The following is a 16,754-nucleotide window of genomic DNA, read 5'->3' as shown; positions in this document are numbered from 1 at the left end:
TGGATGATTGTAAATGTCTCATGAATACGAAGAAAAGTTTGAAATCTACCCCAAGAGCTGCCCTCAGTATAGGTCAGCCGCCTCGCAAACTTGCATACCAACTCCTATTCTCTGGTCTTTATATTAATTGATGGCAAATGGACTCCAGCCTCCATATTCTCTCATCAAGTATTTCTTTAATTTTTGGGTGAGATCCCATTTAGTATTTATTTAAGGATGACAACGAATACCATGATACGGAATCCCATAATCCGGGAGAGTGGTACCAGATTCTGGTGAGGGAGGACTAACAAACTTATGACATAATATAAGTGCTTAATATATGTTCAGATTGATTATAATAATGATATTTAAATAAACATGATCTGATGGCTTCCTCTCTCTGGCTCTCTATCTCCATCTCTTGGAGAAAAGGGAGACCATCCCGGTTTCATTGGGCAAATGAAATCAGAAGTTCAATAGAAGTTTAAGCGGAGAGAAGAAAAAAAACAAGACATGGGAGGGAATGTACCAGCTTGTATCTCAGAGGCAGCTTTCCCGTTACAGGCATCGAGTCCAATCTTTGAGAAGGGTGATAATGGGGTTGATCGCTGGAGCTGTAGCGGTTAGGGTGATACAATTTATTTCATACTATAATAACTATTAAAATCATATATTATAGTAACATTATATTGTTCTTAATATAAAATATAATAATATAGTACTATATTAATGTATAATATAATGAATATTATAATCTAGGATCGGTTCGTGTAAATATAATATTATTTTATTTATTATTTAGGGAAATTTCTAATAGTTATATTGTAATAACTAATATCATATTATTTCGATAATAATTATTATGCTTGTTTATCTTCTTATAATAATTATTGTATTATATTATATTATAACTATATATAATATTATTATATTACTATGCGGTGTTATTATAATTGTTATAATATCATATAAGAAATATTATAATAAGATTATGATCATATTGTAATACTTTTATTATTATTATTAAAGTAAGATGATAAGGCTACAAGATGCAGATATTTTTGGCTGCTACTCTAAATGCAGCAAAAGGGAGCTTAGGGTGATCTCAATTGCCTGCACGCGATTCATGGATCTATCAGCTTGCATCTAGAATATAGCATCCGAGGCTCGGATGTTTGCATTTCATGTTCTATATTGGTTGCCAATGTCGGTGACTTTTTGATTCATGTTTGATCAATTTCTTGTTAACCGTTCTGATCAACCAATCCTAAATGCAAACTCGCCACTCGTGACGGCTAAAGTCAACCACCTTGTCTTCTAACTTGTCTTAATTTTATATGCTTACCTTAAAAGTGCGGGAGCCTTTGTTTTGCCGAGTGCTGCTTTTTTCAGCGGTTAGATGGATACATCGTAACCAGAACAAGTAGTTGTTCCGGAGCTTTTTATTCCAACCAAACATCAATTAATCCAGCCCAAGAATGGTTTTATAAAGTTTAATTCTGACAAGACGAATAAAAAGATGCATCTTAATCACCATTACCAGGGGAGGAAAACCTTTGTTTGGTGAAGCAGGGAGCAGATGCCATCACTCGAAGAAAGGCATAGCAAACGCAGGCAGGTGAGCGGTCACCTAATTAGGTTCCACTGGTAGGTACAAGCGTGATGGGTGCCTAAACTGCATGCATCAACAGGCACCTGAATCAAAAACCAGGCGACCAAATCAAAGCATAATAGATAAAGGGAGCTGCCGAAGACCTGGTGACGGGATAATATGGAAAATTTCTACAGCTCGCACTATTGACAGATTTTGATAGACCAACAGAGAAACAACTCCTTTTCAAAACCAATCTCCTTTGGAGAATTAAATATGGGTTGAAGTTGTGCGGCCGCTAACAATTCGTACAGAGGATTTCTTGAAAGATTTCCACCCTCGAGAAGCAGCCGCATTCAAATTCCCAGAGGATTTGTTGAAAGTTTTCATCAAGGGTGATTTGATGCGAGTTCAGCACGGGTGGTTGGTTCAAGCTAGCGTGCGTTTGTTCGTTCGGATTATTCAATCCAAGCAGGTGTAGTTTAATGTGGTTTTATGCAGTTCGAAGAAACTTCAGGCCAACTATGGCTAAGCTTGCATGTTCGAATTAAATGCCTAGGTAAATATGGCAGCTAAAAGACCGTCACTGCTGCAGCTTTTAGCCAGCTTACGTTCACGTACCACCAGTATTGGTTTTATTATTGTTATTATTTTCCGAAGAAAATGGGAGGCAGCTTTCAATTGGCTATTTGGGAAGAAAAGTTTCTAAAGATCACGAAATGGATGCGAGCGCTATAGTAGGGGCCACGATGCTGGCGTGGCGCTCAACCGTCTCCCACTCCGAGCCTTCATGCATGCAACGCCGCGTGGATGTCGTCAGAGCCTGAATCTTTTCCAAGTGCAAAAAAGTGAGGGGGGGAGAGAATTGTGGGAAAGGAAACAAAAAAGAGAGAGGAAGAAATGATGCATGGAGTCAGGACCTGCAAGGAATTCATGAACCGAAGTGGCCAGAGACTCAGCAATTCACACGTAGAGGTAGGTGGTCAGGGTGCGCGTGAACATGCATGCATGAACTCCCGTTCTGGACTAACTTGACGACGCCATCCATCTATCTGGCTTACTGCATGCATGGCAATGGCAATTAAAATCCTCTTTACCTAAATGAAAACTTCCCTTCAGATAAAGTCCTCGGAGAAAATACACGAATCATTACGCCAACTCAGTTCCCAGTAGAGAGCATGCTGTCGGACCAAGACAAAAGACGGAATGGTCTTTCGTCTCCGGCAGCAAGCATGGTACAGCTAATGAAGACAACAATCTCTTCCACATTGGTCGAGAAAAGGCTTCCTTCCCAATGATGACCGGTAACTAGCAATTGGATCACATGACTTGATAATTGAAATCTCTGATAACCAGACTTAACTAAATTCGATCGTATTCCCTCATCAAATTGCACTTGAGTTCGCCCACAAAGGGAATGATTCATATAAAAATCAAACGATATATATAGTATTGGTACCACTTGGTTTGGATGAGAGCAGTGGTGTTACTTGCATGAATTAGCCTTGCTCGGATACTCGATACTATATTGCTCACATGCAAAGGTAACCCTAACTTGCACGAATCAGCCGGCATTATTCAAGCCCAATTACTCAATTCGAGCTCGCAAATTAGGCCCATATATACGTGAGCACTTGCATTGCGTGCTTCCAAGCGTAATCGTGACCATATATACGTGCATCCGAGGCCTATCTGATCTAGTTAGCACCGAGTAACGACCCCACAATTCTCTCCCCTTCCCTCCCTCTGAATCAGAGTTAAGTAGCGCTCATCATGGAGACTCCTCTCCGGGGCCGCCTCTTCTTTTTCTTCTTCATCGTAGGTAAGTTCCTCTCTCTCTCTCGCTCTCTCTCTGACTCTCCAATTGCATTTCTGATTTGCTTCCCCACCATAAGTGTCCAATTAATTTATTAATTAAATTAATGGCAGGGGCATTATGGGCATCCGAGAGGAGGGAGGCGGTAGCGACGGTGTTCACCCTCCAGAACAAGTGCCCCTACACGGTGTGGCCGGGCACATTGTCCGGCAACGGCGCAGCCGTGCTCGGCGGTGGGGGCTTCGAGCTGCCACCCAACTCCGCCGTCTCCCTCACCGCCCCGCCCGGCTGGTCCGGCCGATTCTGGGCTCGCACCGCCTGCGTCTTCCCCCCCTCGGGCGTATCCGGATCCTGCGCCACCGGCGACTGCGGCGGTGCCCTCCGCTGCTCCGGCGGCGGCGCCCCCCCTGTCACGCTCGCAGAATTCACCCTCGCCGGCGGCGGTAATGGCGCCACCAAGGATTTCTACGACGTGAGCCTGGTGGACGGGTACAACGTGGGGATGGGGCTGCGGCCGACGCCGGCGTCGAGCGGCTGCCAATACGCGGGGTGCGTGGCGGATCTCAACGGGCGGTGCCCGGCGGAGCTGCGGGTGGCGGGGGCGGCAGGGGAGACGGTGGCGTGCCGGAGTGCGTGCGAGGCGTTCGGGGGGCCCGAGTACTGCTGCACGGGGGATCACGGGTCCCCGAACACCTGCGGGCCCACGCGCTACTCCCAGCTCTTCAAGGCGGCGTGCCCCGCCGCCTACAGCTACGCCTACGACGACGCCACATCCACATTCACCTGCTCCGCCGCCGACGGCTACCTCATCACCTTCTGCCCCGAGGCCGATGATTAATCGACGATTTAGATGTTTTTCAGTCTTTAGATAATGGATTGAAATATAGAAATATACCAAAAGAAAAAAAAAACACTCGCGATGACGGTGTGATGCTAAAAGAATAGCCCGTGACTTGTGGAAGGCCTTTGTTTTTTCACTTCACTTCCTTGTTTGCTCTGGTTTCATCACATGCGCTTGCTTCTGATGTTTTTGTTTTTTTCTTTTTTTGGTAATTTTTTTAAAAAAATTAATCTTGTAACGTCTCGTTACTTATGACGGTATTACACACTGGTTGACTGGTTGTATGTGGCGATGGTATTTTATATATTTACATATTTTTCAGTACAGTCCATGGCATGCGCTAGGGCTAATTCTTCTCCAATTAATACTTCTATTTTAATTTTATTATTTATTTCCTTCACACAAAGAAGTTGAGCAACGTTCACGCAAAGAGGCATGACCGGTAAAAGAGCAGAATGAATTAATTATTCATGGCGGTTTCCTCGAGACTTTGCAACCAACTTGTTTATTTACGAGTTCCTTGAACAAGTTTTCAACGAGACAATTCAATTCAACAGTGAGCTACACAAGTTTCTCGAGCAAGCTTCCAACCAGACAACTCAATGCAACAGTGAGCTGCATGGCGAATAAAAGATCACCTTTAAAGGGCAAAGTTGGCCAGACACTTGACCACTCGGTTTAACCTCAACCATTTAACTTGGTAAATAATAATCTTACCCACGCTCCGGAGCCGAGCTACACCTGTCTCGTTGGCACAGTGGAAATCGAGAAAGACCATGTCAGCCTACGTACGCCAATGGCCGTATCTTTTCCATTTTTCGGGTGTAGTTCGAAACGAGTAGATTGAGAAAGCATTTTACGAACCTGTGAGTCTACAACCAAGCACTAGCCATGTAAAAAGATGACAAATATCCCATATGATCATGCAGTTGAGGCCCAAGTCCAGCAAAACAGAGCCTCCTCAGGTTTACTCCGGAACCATGCTTCTTTCCTTGTATAGCATGACAAATTCTTAGCTATGGAGTATTGCAATTGCTCACACAAGCAGAACCAGAGCTGATTCAATACAATCTCAGCTAATTACTTACCACCAGCGAACGTAGCCACCTTCCAACTCATTTCATCTCCTTTCCCTCATTAAAATTCTCTCAACACAGTTTATTCTTCAACAAGATATCCGATCCATCATACCACTGGAAGCTCTTACACAAAAAAGACTAAAAATTCAACCAGCTTCAGGAGAAACAATGACACTGGGGGACAATAATACGCTAAGCTTTCTTTCCTTCACATCTCTCAATTTTGCAACACCACCAGTTCCCCACCAGCGTCAGATTTTCCTCTTCTTTGCTTGGGCTCGACCTTCGGAAAAAGCCCAACTCAATTTCACAAGCACCCAACAATCCTTCTTCAAGGATTCGATGCCTGGGTGAAATTGGACACAACATTTTGGCACGCATACATGCATGACTGTTTCCTACAATTAAAGGCCTAGAAAAAATACATAAAAAAAAGAGAAGAAAAACAGCCATCAACACGAACATTTACAGAGAATTTCAGCTTCGGCTGCTACCCCAGCTACTGCGAGCGGAGATTCTTAAGCCTCTTAACCACCCAAGTGGTTCCTTGCTTGGCCTTTCGTGTCCCAGCATTCCATCGCCATAGCCTGTGCACTGCCCCTTCACTTCCTCCTCGCTGCTGAACAAGGTCTGGTCCGAGCAATCAAGGGACGCTGCGCATGCTCTATTATATGAAGCACATGCAGAGTGGCACACTCGAAGCCTGTTATCCCCATCCTTGTCGCACTGCTGGATCGAGATCTGAAACACGATGTAAGATGATTAGCATAAACTGCATTTATCTGTGAGCAATGCCAGTAACAAGCAAGAGATCCCACCCCTTGGAGATGGCTTCAAAATTTTTAAAGCTCAAGTGATCATATCATGATATTGGTTATCTTTAGGCAGACCATCGCATGAGACTGAGTGTAACGTGGTGATGACTACTACTTCTCTTTGCCCAAAGTAGTGGAAGACAGGCTACAGTGGTCAGCAGTATTAATAAGGAAAACCTGATTTTTTAAAAAATTGTTACATTTTATAATTAAAGGAATACATCTATCAAGATGCTCCAATTAAGCATATCGATCAAAATATTCAAAATACGATTCCAAGAGTTAGTTAAATCAATTTGGATCAGTATCTAGACATTCATATGTTCATATTTCCTTTTCGTACAACTCAAAGAGAACCAAGCAAACAACATTCTCATAAGCAAACAAAAAATGACTTACAAAAACAGATTGATCAATTAAAACATAAACAATGTGAATTCTAACCAAGAAAATTCTCAGAAAATCATTTTGTATTTCTCGAGCATGTTCGCGTTGATATTTTGTTTCAAAATGTTTCTGTAGCCAGTGAGAGGTATTAAAAGATTAAGAATCCTCTCCTATGAATTTCGGATCTGAAATTTTCTTGCTTGATGTTGTGCTCTATTGTCTAGCCCATCTTAATGGGTATGTCTTTGTTGTGATGATAATGATTGCTATTAAACAAAAGAAAAATCAGAAGAATCATGAAAGACTGGAACTATCGATACTGATAATGGTTTCAAGATGTTTCTAACCCTGCTACCATCTACTGACAAGTTCAACGCAGAAATGACACAAACTGGAAGGATATTTCAGAAAACAAAAAGGGTGAGGAAAAGAATACATACCCAGCAAGCCAACTGCTTCGCAGCTGCCTCACAGTAACTACTTTTAGAAAAGAGTCCACTAAGAGACCAACGTGCACCCGGCATCAAACGATTGTAGTTAGGCATGACCACAGCTGCTTCGAGCTGCTGTAGTATGCTGGGTTCACTAGGGGCACAGTGCTGACCAACTGCATCCCCAGCTAGCACATCACCACATATTGAGAGGCTAGGCAGCAATGTCGAGCTGTTCTGGCAAGTGTAACCTGCATAATCAGAACACCGGAACTCGCACACACCATCATCGCAAACTCCACCATGCAAACTGCACTGCTCATCACAAATGGCTGCGTAATAAGGAAGATGGTTTAATTATCCATTCTTTTGGTTTTCTTAGCAGAACACCATGCTTTATCATAAAAGGTGAGACAGGAAAGAGCTTCATGGGGTCATCCATACACTTAGTCAACAGAATGCAAATAATATACCTGTAGAGCAGTCAATGCCAGTACGACCACCTTCACATTCACAGATCCCTTTAGGGAGGCATGTGCCATGTCCACTACAATTGCTAGGGCAGGATCCTGCAAAAGAAGAAAAAAATAGCTTATAGGTAAATATTATAGTAACCAAAACATAGTTCATGAATCATAACTAACATGAAAAGGCAAAAAAAAAGAAGGGGGATGAGGGCAATGGGAGAGGACACCATTGTCACTATCACAAAAAAAAATATCTACCAAAGTTTGAAAAAATCCTCTTAAAGTCATGAAGAAATGTCCAATCATGTTTCAAAGACAAGATAACATTTTCACATAGAAGCTAGTAAAGAGAAACTGCAACTGCATAAGCTTGCAGAGATAACTATGGTAATTCAAAAATTGCATGTTCATCCACAAAGCATCCAATAGGATAACCCATGTCTATGTTTATAAAAAAAAGGATACCACGCATATGATGCTGGCAATACATTAGACAATGTCACCTATGACAGTAGAGACATAGAACTCTATGATCCTCTATTTGCAACTCCTTTGTTGAGCATTTTGCAGGATTAAATGTTATTAAAACATTCCCAAATAAAATATGGAATAAATTATGCTTCAATTCGTTAATTTAGGAACTAAAGAAAGAAAATATGGAATAAATTATGCTTCAATTCGTTAATTTAGGAACTAAAGAAAGAAAATTTAGGAAGTGATCCTCTAAAAAAAAAAAAAGTTATAAACTTACGCTTGCTACAATCATGGCCATGAAACCCAAGAAAGCAGTGGCACTTCCCATCAATACAATCACCGTTAAAACTACATGAGCTAGGGCATTGGCCATTCATACTGACAGGCACAGTCCTGCATAATTCATGATATGCTGGACAGATCAGCTCACCTGCATCAAGAACACAACAGAATCCATCAGCAGGAGAGAAAATCGATTCCCTTTTTTAATCACAAAAACCATTTAAAAATACCAACCATTGAAGCCAGGAAATTGAATAGGACCACCTGCTTCAGGACATGCTTTCCAGATCCCATCAACAGCAACCTAAACAACAAAGGCATCAAATCTATCATGGACCAGATTAAGACCTCGGAGAAAAAATGTATGATCTGGCTATGCAGTGCATGCATGGGCTAATTACAGCACTGTCAATTTCAAGGCATAGTCATAAAGCATATAAATTGACCTAATAATAAGACTGGCCTCGACCAGGCATAAGCGGGCAAAAGAATCACCGCCCATTTTAGGTGGAACACAAGTGAGAATTTGATAATGTCCAGCAATCGGTTCAAACAAAGTTAATTAGACAGAGAAAAATGCATGAGAAAGACCCATTGCCACATAAGTATAAAAGAAATAACTGTGTCAATAACGACCCCTTTATAACCATAAGCAGCAGTAAACAAGAAAGTATTTTCTTAAAGGTCGACTTCAAGCAACTTTTGGCCTATAGAGCCAACATGGATAGATAAATGTCCTAATCCATTTAGGACTATTTCGGATGAAATCTGGCTGGTTTCATCAACAAAGGTTTTGAACATAGGTGCTAAAATTTCTTCCAAATACTTACTAATGGAAACCCAAATAACACATTATTAATCTCAATCTTAGTTTCCGTAATTACATCAACAGCCACTCACAGGAGCTAAATAGAAGAACCAGCATTTGCAATGCAGCAAATCAGAATCTATTGTTCCTGGCACAGAAGGAAATAGAAGTAACATATCTACCTCCAAAGTGTTGTTTGTGCACTGATGCTGATAACAGCCATTCCCTTGGGTCATAGATCCTCTAACAAATCCAGTACGCACCAATGATGAAGCCATACACCTATATAAAGAAAATGGTTAGAAATATAGAGATTAAGAAGGTTTTCACTATTAACAGAAATGTCCTACTTATCTCACCTTGAATTACTTCCTCGCACTTCACCCAACATTCTGTCAGGTGCCCGTGCGCTATTTACATCAGTGCATGAACCATCAGAATAAGCAACAAAATAGGTGCAGTAGTCAGCCAATGATGATTGTCCGCCTGCTTCAACCAAAAGAACTGTTTATTAACTTGGAACTATACATTGAATGAAATACAAAGGTTTTATCCTGCTATCGTAAAAGCCAAGAAGTTACATGTCTATTAGCAATGTTTAGATGACCTATGTTTCAACTAAAAGAAAATAAATTTTAGACGGCTTATGGTGAACATTTTCTATAAGAAATAAGGATCGATTATTAGGAGAGATAATTTGATGGGCAAAACAGCTGCTACCTTACTATATTTTCTAAGGCCAGAAAATCAATAAGTTCCACTAAGGAATCGTAAAAATAACCTGGTTAAACATGTATAGTCCAGGAATAGGTAAATTTCCTTCTCCAAGATACGAAGTACTACTTCCAATATAAGTTTAAAACAAAATTAATTGTCCATGTCAATTTAAATCTGTATCTATTGTAACTATGCAAAAGAAAGATATCAGACTTCATATATTTAAATTAAATATTATCATCAAATATAGCAGACCAAGAATTATTAAATTTAAAACGAAGATTGGTGAGAGGAAATCTATATCACTGTATTAATGTAAATAAAAGTAACGGAGCCATTCAACTATATCAAAATATAATGTCATCATCAAATAAAGCATATTTCAATGTTCAGTGTTTTAAAGCAAGATTGCAAATAGAAAGAGAAATCACCTTTGTTCGCCTGGGGAAAATATCGAGCCCATTGCGGCAGGTCCCCACTATAGCTTACAATAGGACAGTACCCTTCTGCCTCCCTGTTATATGTACAGCCCGACAATTGGGAGGTGTTGCAATGGTATGCCCCCTTCCAAAGATTGCAAGGCGAGGTAACAAATTCTGTCCCCTGATTTCGACCCCAATCAAGGCGGTCTGCCATGCTATAGTTAGCCTGGTACCATCCACTATCCTCTAATAAAGCCAAAGTCATCTTTGAAACGACCGATCTTGTATCAACAGACCCAGTCATGATCTCATTCATTAAAAGTCTCTTCTCCCAATGTGAACCTTCCCACAAAGCACACGATATTAATTAATGATAGTGAAGAAGTATCAAATGGAAACCACTATTACATGGTGAATTCACTAGTCCAGCATTTCCTGCATAAAAGTAAGTACCTGAAGTTCCCCGCCCCCCTCCATCTTCCAACTCTAAGCCAGTAAAATTTTCAGAATATGCCTGGCATAAAAGCACAATAATCGAGTTCACATGACAGCACAAATGCTTCTCAGTCTTCAGGAAACTACTGTGTGTGTGTGTTAACCCGTGGATTAATAATAACGTTTCCTGTTTTGTTCCAATTTCAACTACTTACTCCATAATGATGTCTAGAATACATGACAACATGGGGAAGAACCACACGAGTAACCATCCGTCCGAGCTTTTCATCCATAGCCTGCACAGTGACCTGAGCAGTGCACATCGATAAAAAGTTGAAAGTCATGATATGTGGCCCTTATTCTCATCCAGTTTAGTTAAAACAAATACAGAATTCTGGAAAGAAAACAACGACGAGCTACGAGGCGACTACCTGACTACGCCTTCTTTTTCCTTCATCACGAAAATGTGCGAAGGCATGAGGATCAAAACCTAAAACATGCATGACCTGCAACGAAAAATTTGTCATCTGATGAGTAGTTACTGCCAACATCCCACTACACTTCATGGATCAATACACACACACATGTGAATGTATGTATGTATGTATGTGTATATTACCAACCTCATGTATCAGAGTAGCTGAAAGTAAATTTTCAGCTTCTGCTGTCAAATGACGAGGAGCAACATTCACATGCCCTATAAACAATGCAAGATCATAATTACTTCAAAGAGGAAAATGTACTACATGGTACTAATAGTAACCAAAGTCTATTTGGAACATATTCTGACTCATAAAACACCTGCAATTGCACGACCCCATTGATCACGCTCGCATGCCACTGCCCATGCAAGAGTGTTACCAGTTGTAGGTCTAGTGGTTACTAAGAGAACAAGGTCAGCATCAGCAACACCATCTGCATAAAAGAGAATCTTCTTTCATAATGTCAAACAGGAAGAAAAGGAACTAGACACCAAAATGCATTTTAATAGAAACTAAACCAGCAAACAGTACATGTAGCAGAGGTACCTTCAACGTATTCATGAGGAAGCTGCACCCCACCATCTTGACCACAAGCAGAATATCCACTTAACCGCAAGTTCCCCTTGACAGGCTCAACAGCTAAAGCTCTTTTGAACCACTCAGCTGTTTGCCCTAATGCCTGCTCAATATCATTTTGAGGTGTTAAATCTTAAATTTAGAGTCATTCGAGCCTCCCACATAAGAGTTAGGTATATATCGCATGACCCAGCACCTTTTCAAAAAGAGGGTAAACCCAGTTCTTGGTGGAACAGTTAATTTGGGGCAAAGTGCCAATTTTTCCTTTGGTGGTTTGCAGAAAACCATTTGTTGCACCCATTTCAGGGAGGTTTGTGGGAGATGAAGCATTTCTATAAAGTATATACTTATATTCCAACACAACATTTTTAAAACTATGGTAGAACTCATGTCTGTTTCTCAAACAATTTTAGAAGCTTGGATGAGGAGCACCATGCACATTTCGAGATACACAGCTTCTACTTTCAACATTAAGCACTTAAATATTTCCATATATATATGAAATCCTACAGATTATACACAAGTACAAACAGGGAACAATCTTATGAAAATAACGACAACATAGCCAGAAGCAGTAGAAGGGTAGAAATGATACCTTGCGAAGGCGTTGTCTTTTATCCTCCCCAGTTATGTCTTCCAGGGTACAGTTATACCAGCAGTCCCCGAAAACTGGTGGATCTCCATGAGCATTGCACACAGGGGTCCCAGGAACTGATGCTGCAGGAGGCTCACCAAGCTGAGACATAACCATCGGATATTACCATATAAAAACGGTGTGATGCCTTAAGTGTGCAGTTTATAACATTACTATAAGCACACCTTCACAATGTCTCCAACATTTCGGCAATCTCTATCAGGAGAGTGTCCAACAGCATCATAATTTAGATAAATCCTGATGGGCTGCCTCACATCTTTTTCCAGCAAAGATGATGATGACAGTCCAAGCAAAGATCTTCCTCTTCGATGTTGGTGTCTCGTTAAACTGGATTCCTCATAAACCTGAGGAGTGACAGAGTACTCCTTGCGACCAGGACGCCGCCTCTCATGGAGTATTTGATCATGGATGCATGAGTGTGTGAGATAAACATCTTTGTCCCCTACTTCAGGACCATGCCAATGCAATGGCTTATTGTCTTCAGATTTGGCGTGAGTCCCTCCAACCCATATCAGAAGCAATGCAACCTAAAGCATAAAAGAAGGAAGCACGTGTCAAGATTTGATTAATTTTATATGATATAATAGCCCTGAAGGTAAAGCCTGGAAATAGAATTCTACACAAGGTGGAAACAGAAATAATCCTGTGAAAGAGCTAAACAAAAATAACTGATATCTCTTTTTATCAAACTGGATCGACCATATAGCATCATCAATCAAAAGTTGGCCGGGATCTCTCCTCCGGACATGAGGCATAAGTGTGAGAACAAAAAAAATAAAATAAAAGCTGTCTATTTGTACACAAAAGACAACTGATAAACAGGAAAAAAGAAGGGGAAAGATCAACCCAGAACTCAAAGGCTTTTAATCATACCCAAACGAAATGAGAAACGTCTTGAAGAGTTCAAAAACTGCAGAAAACAACGAAAGACGAACCCTCGTAACAATTCCACCACCAGCAACTGAAAAGAAACGGCATCAAAGTTCAAACTTTTCGAACAAAACCGGAGCAAAACAGTAAACCCTAAACCACAGAGGCCCTAATTCCGCCGTCCCTATCACCAAATCTGCATAAACCATTAGAGTAGTTATCAAACACGCAAACGCCCTAGACCGCCAACAAGTCTCTCCAATTTCCCCACTTTTATCCAAATTCCTCTCACCAATAATATCGGCGCCCCGATAAAATTCAAAAAAAAAAAAAACTCGAAATGGCATCCATCCGCTCTAAGGCAACGGATCAGAGCGGCCTTACCTCGATCGCGACCACCGAACTGCGAGCCAGCACCGGAAATGCTGCCCCCGACCACACCCCACAGGGACGCGAGGGCTTCACCTCCATAAATCGACTCAGAGGACCTCAGAACCACTTCCATCAAACCACCAGGAACTCCACCGCGATCCGCTGCTCCGAGTAAAGCCGCCGCCCTCTCTTCATCTTCTCGGCAAGGAGCTCCTCCGCCGCTGCCTCCACCCTAGGCCTCCATGCGGCGCGATCCCATCGGAGATCGCGTCAAATTCCCACCTTGAGAGCGGATCGGAGTCCCATTCGGCGCTGGGATTCAATCCGCGAAGCTCCGGCGGCGAAAGGCCGAGGTCGGAGATTTTGCGGAGCTGAGGAGATGAAGAGAAGGGAGAGAGAGAGAGGAAAGAAAGGAATTGCGTGGAGAAAATCTAGCGGCCTTAAAAAGAAAGTTTTAGTCTATTCAGAGGGAAGGGGAAGGGGAGAGAGTGTGTGAGGAGGGCTCCGGTCGCCTTTTTTTTTCCCCACTTTTGTTGAAAAATAAAAATTAGAAATTTCAATACTTTTTTTTAACAATTTCAAAACCGAAACTGCAAGCAAGATTAATACAATAACATGCACTTGTTTGGATTTTACCCACGGCCACGCCACCTAGAGTTCTTCTAGTGGTCCCATATAGATTTGCTTACTTTCTAAGACTTACAGTGATCTATTTGATTAATAGTTTGTCCAATGCAACTGTCCGTATCATGTGATATGTTTCTTAAATACAGCTATATCAAAGAGCCATGCGCTGTTACACAAAAAAAAGTTGATATTTCCTTTAGTTGGTGGATCCATAGTCAACTGATATTGAAGATATATTTATTTAAAATTAAATATTTTAAATTTTATATCAAACTTATCTAAGATATTTTTTATTTCTTGTCACCAAACTAATGTAAATAAACAAAACATTACAACGTATCTTTTAAACATGGTATTGACATCATCAACTTTTTGACTGGATGTTAACACGCGTTGTAATTACAAAGAAAATCATTAGCATCAGTCAACAATTGTGAACGTTGATCTTTTCCTTCACAAAGCAATTAATGTTCGATAATTTTTACTGAGTCATGTTCTTTAATTGTTTATTTACAATGGACTTGCATTCTTTTACCATCATAACTTTTTTTTTGAATGTTTATAAGGCTCCACAAAAATAAGCACTACAAAACATAAAAAACAACATGACGGACAAAATTTCATGCCATCCAAAGACAACAAAATATATGGCCTCAATAATGAAACACGCTCATATTTACTCTTTGCTTCGTACTCAGATAAAAAAAATAGCTTAAATAATATATTTATAAACAGTATCACATCACCATGCCAATAAAGAAAGAAAACCAACTATAAGGAACAGGACAAATGAAGTAACTCGAGATGCGTCGTTTTGCCGATTGAGGCGTAATTGATATTTTTCTAAGTGGAGCCACTTGTGGGATTAGGTCCTAACTTTATACCAAGTTTTCAAACTTGTAAAATCCACCACCAATTTTCATCTTTAATTTGAAATTCCGCACATATGTAAAAATTTGCAAGTCCAGGAGGTATTTTCAATTTCTAGTCCTAGAAGCTTTTTAGAGAAAAAAAAACAAGATAATAAAAAAATAATCTTGAAATGGCAAGATGGATATTGGAACAATTCCTTATTGAATAGGATGAGAAAAAAAAACTTCTTATTCCTCCAATCCCATCCTTTTAGGAGAAAAATCTCTCTCTCTTTTTTTTTTACAACAGTGGCTCACATCCTACATGTATGAATGAGGCCTACAAGGTCAAATAAACAGAAAGCTACACAGAGGCTATGCGATACTAAGTGCTCCACTACCAAGTCTTTTTTTAGTCCTCCTTCCAATTGTTCCCGTTACTTCCGTGGGCTAGAATACAGAGGCTAATTAATTTAAAATTGATTGGAATACAGACCATGTTCTTGGACAAATTTAGCGGGTTTAATACACAATGTTTCGTTATCCGTGTAGAAGTTGTTTGGGAATCGCAGAATCGTGGCTTCGTAGTGCCCGTGTGTTGGTCTTTTTTCTTCTTCTTCTTTTTTTTCTTTTTTTTTTTTCTTCTTTTTTTTTGCTTAGGCAAAATGAGAAGGGGAGAGGAAGGGACAAGCCCACCCCCTTGTAGCAGCTTCCACTGGGCCCCCGTCCCACTAGAAAAATGTTCAATGCAGGCAGAAATGACCGTGTGTTGGGCACCTCGACTGGTTTTACTCATACCCTCTCCATCCGTGGGCTCGGTCCAGCTACCCCTCTAGGCTCTGGCTCGAGTCCCACGTATGAATACGTCACATCTGGCACCACTCCGGCTACTAGAGGTTTAATAAGCATTTCTATTTCTCGTATCTAAGCAGTAGCCGAAGCCACATTTTAATCAATGCCGCAGCGACTCGAACTTGGGACCATAATGATAGAAATTCCGCCCAGTACCACTAGATTACCACCTTGATGGCCCCGTGTGTTGGGTTTCGCTGAGTAATTTTTTAATAAATTTCATGCGAACACTTTAAAAAGTCCTGAGCAAAAATCGCCCTGGACTAATTTTAGGTTATGCTGCATCAGCTCATATTGACCAGCTTAATTTACCTCCTTAATTTGCTTGCTAAATCTGTCAAAAAAAAGAAAAACAGAGATTGTTTGCTTGATTACAGGATATATGTTTTTTTGTTTAAAAAAAAAAACCTTCTAAAAACTTTATTTTGGGAAGGGGGGAGAGGAGAGGGTTTACACAGTGTTGCATCTTACATGGATCAAAACATCACATATAAATTCCGCATAAGAAGATAGCCTTTAGGAGAGTAAACAGAAATTATAAATATACTCGACCGTTATTATAATTTATTGCTTAGTATGTTATATTTCCATATTAGAATTTTAAAGTAGTTGAAAAAAAAATATACTGCACGGGGTTAATATTAATGATGGAAGGTCTCTATTTGTACCGTTTCTCCGTTCATCCTATGGGCATCACCATTAGCAAACCTGATATTAACAATGGAAATTTTTATTAGATTACAATTAAATTTTATTATTTTATATACAATAAAAATTTAACTATTAAATTTTTTATTTAATATAATTTATTTTATTGACGATCGTATTGCATGGCAGAACTCGTGGACGATTAAATTTTATCTAAGTATAGCAAGCTATAGAGCCCAGTTCGGTGTTTCCAGGCCTTTTCGTTTTGATCCAT

At 40.4% G+C, this 16,754-nt stretch overlaps 2 protein-coding genes across 2 annotated transcripts; one reads left to right on the top strand and one right to left on the bottom strand.

Moving 5' to 3' along the window:
- The first annotated feature begins 3,164 nt into the window (after positions 1-3,164).
- LOC103707500 (pathogenesis-related thaumatin-like protein 3.5) lies at positions 3,165-4,514 on the top strand. Its single transcript, XM_008792014.4, has 2 exons — positions 3,165-3,395; positions 3,503-4,514. Exons 1-2 carry the CDS (start codon positions 3,347-3,349, stop codon positions 4,225-4,227), a joined length of 774 nt encoding a protein of 257 aa, XP_008790236.3. The 5' UTR covers positions 3,165-3,346; the 3' UTR covers positions 4,228-4,514.
- An 844-nt stretch (positions 4,515-5,358) lies between these two features.
- LOC103707501 lies at positions 5,359-13,980 on the bottom strand. Its single transcript, XM_008792015.4, has 17 exons — positions 13,515-13,980; positions 12,425-12,787; positions 12,201-12,341; positions 11,576-11,708; positions 11,349-11,462; positions 11,171-11,244; positions 10,979-11,053; positions 10,763-10,855; positions 10,566-10,626; positions 10,122-10,454; positions 9,333-9,459; positions 9,156-9,255; positions 8,400-8,469; positions 8,161-8,313; positions 7,416-7,511; positions 6,952-7,274; positions 5,359-6,050 (listed from the first exon to the last, which is right to left on the bottom strand). The coding sequence occupies exons 1-17, from the start codon at positions 13,599-13,601 to the stop codon at positions 5,787-5,789; spliced, it is 2,607 nt and encodes an 868-aa protein (XP_008790237.2). The 5' UTR covers positions 13,602-13,980; the 3' UTR covers positions 5,359-5,786.
- Between the last annotated feature and the right edge of the window lie 2,774 nt (positions 13,981-16,754).

This window comes from Phoenix dactylifera, chromosome 6 (genome assembly GCF_009389715.1).
Source record: "Phoenix dactylifera cultivar Barhee BC4 chromosome 6, palm_55x_up_171113_PBpolish2nd_filt_p, whole genome shotgun sequence".
NCBI lineage: Eukaryota > Viridiplantae > Streptophyta > Magnoliopsida > Arecales > Arecaceae > Phoenix > Phoenix dactylifera.
Note: the sequence above shows the minus strand (reverse complement) of the source record. Positions and strands in the feature narration are given on the sequence as shown.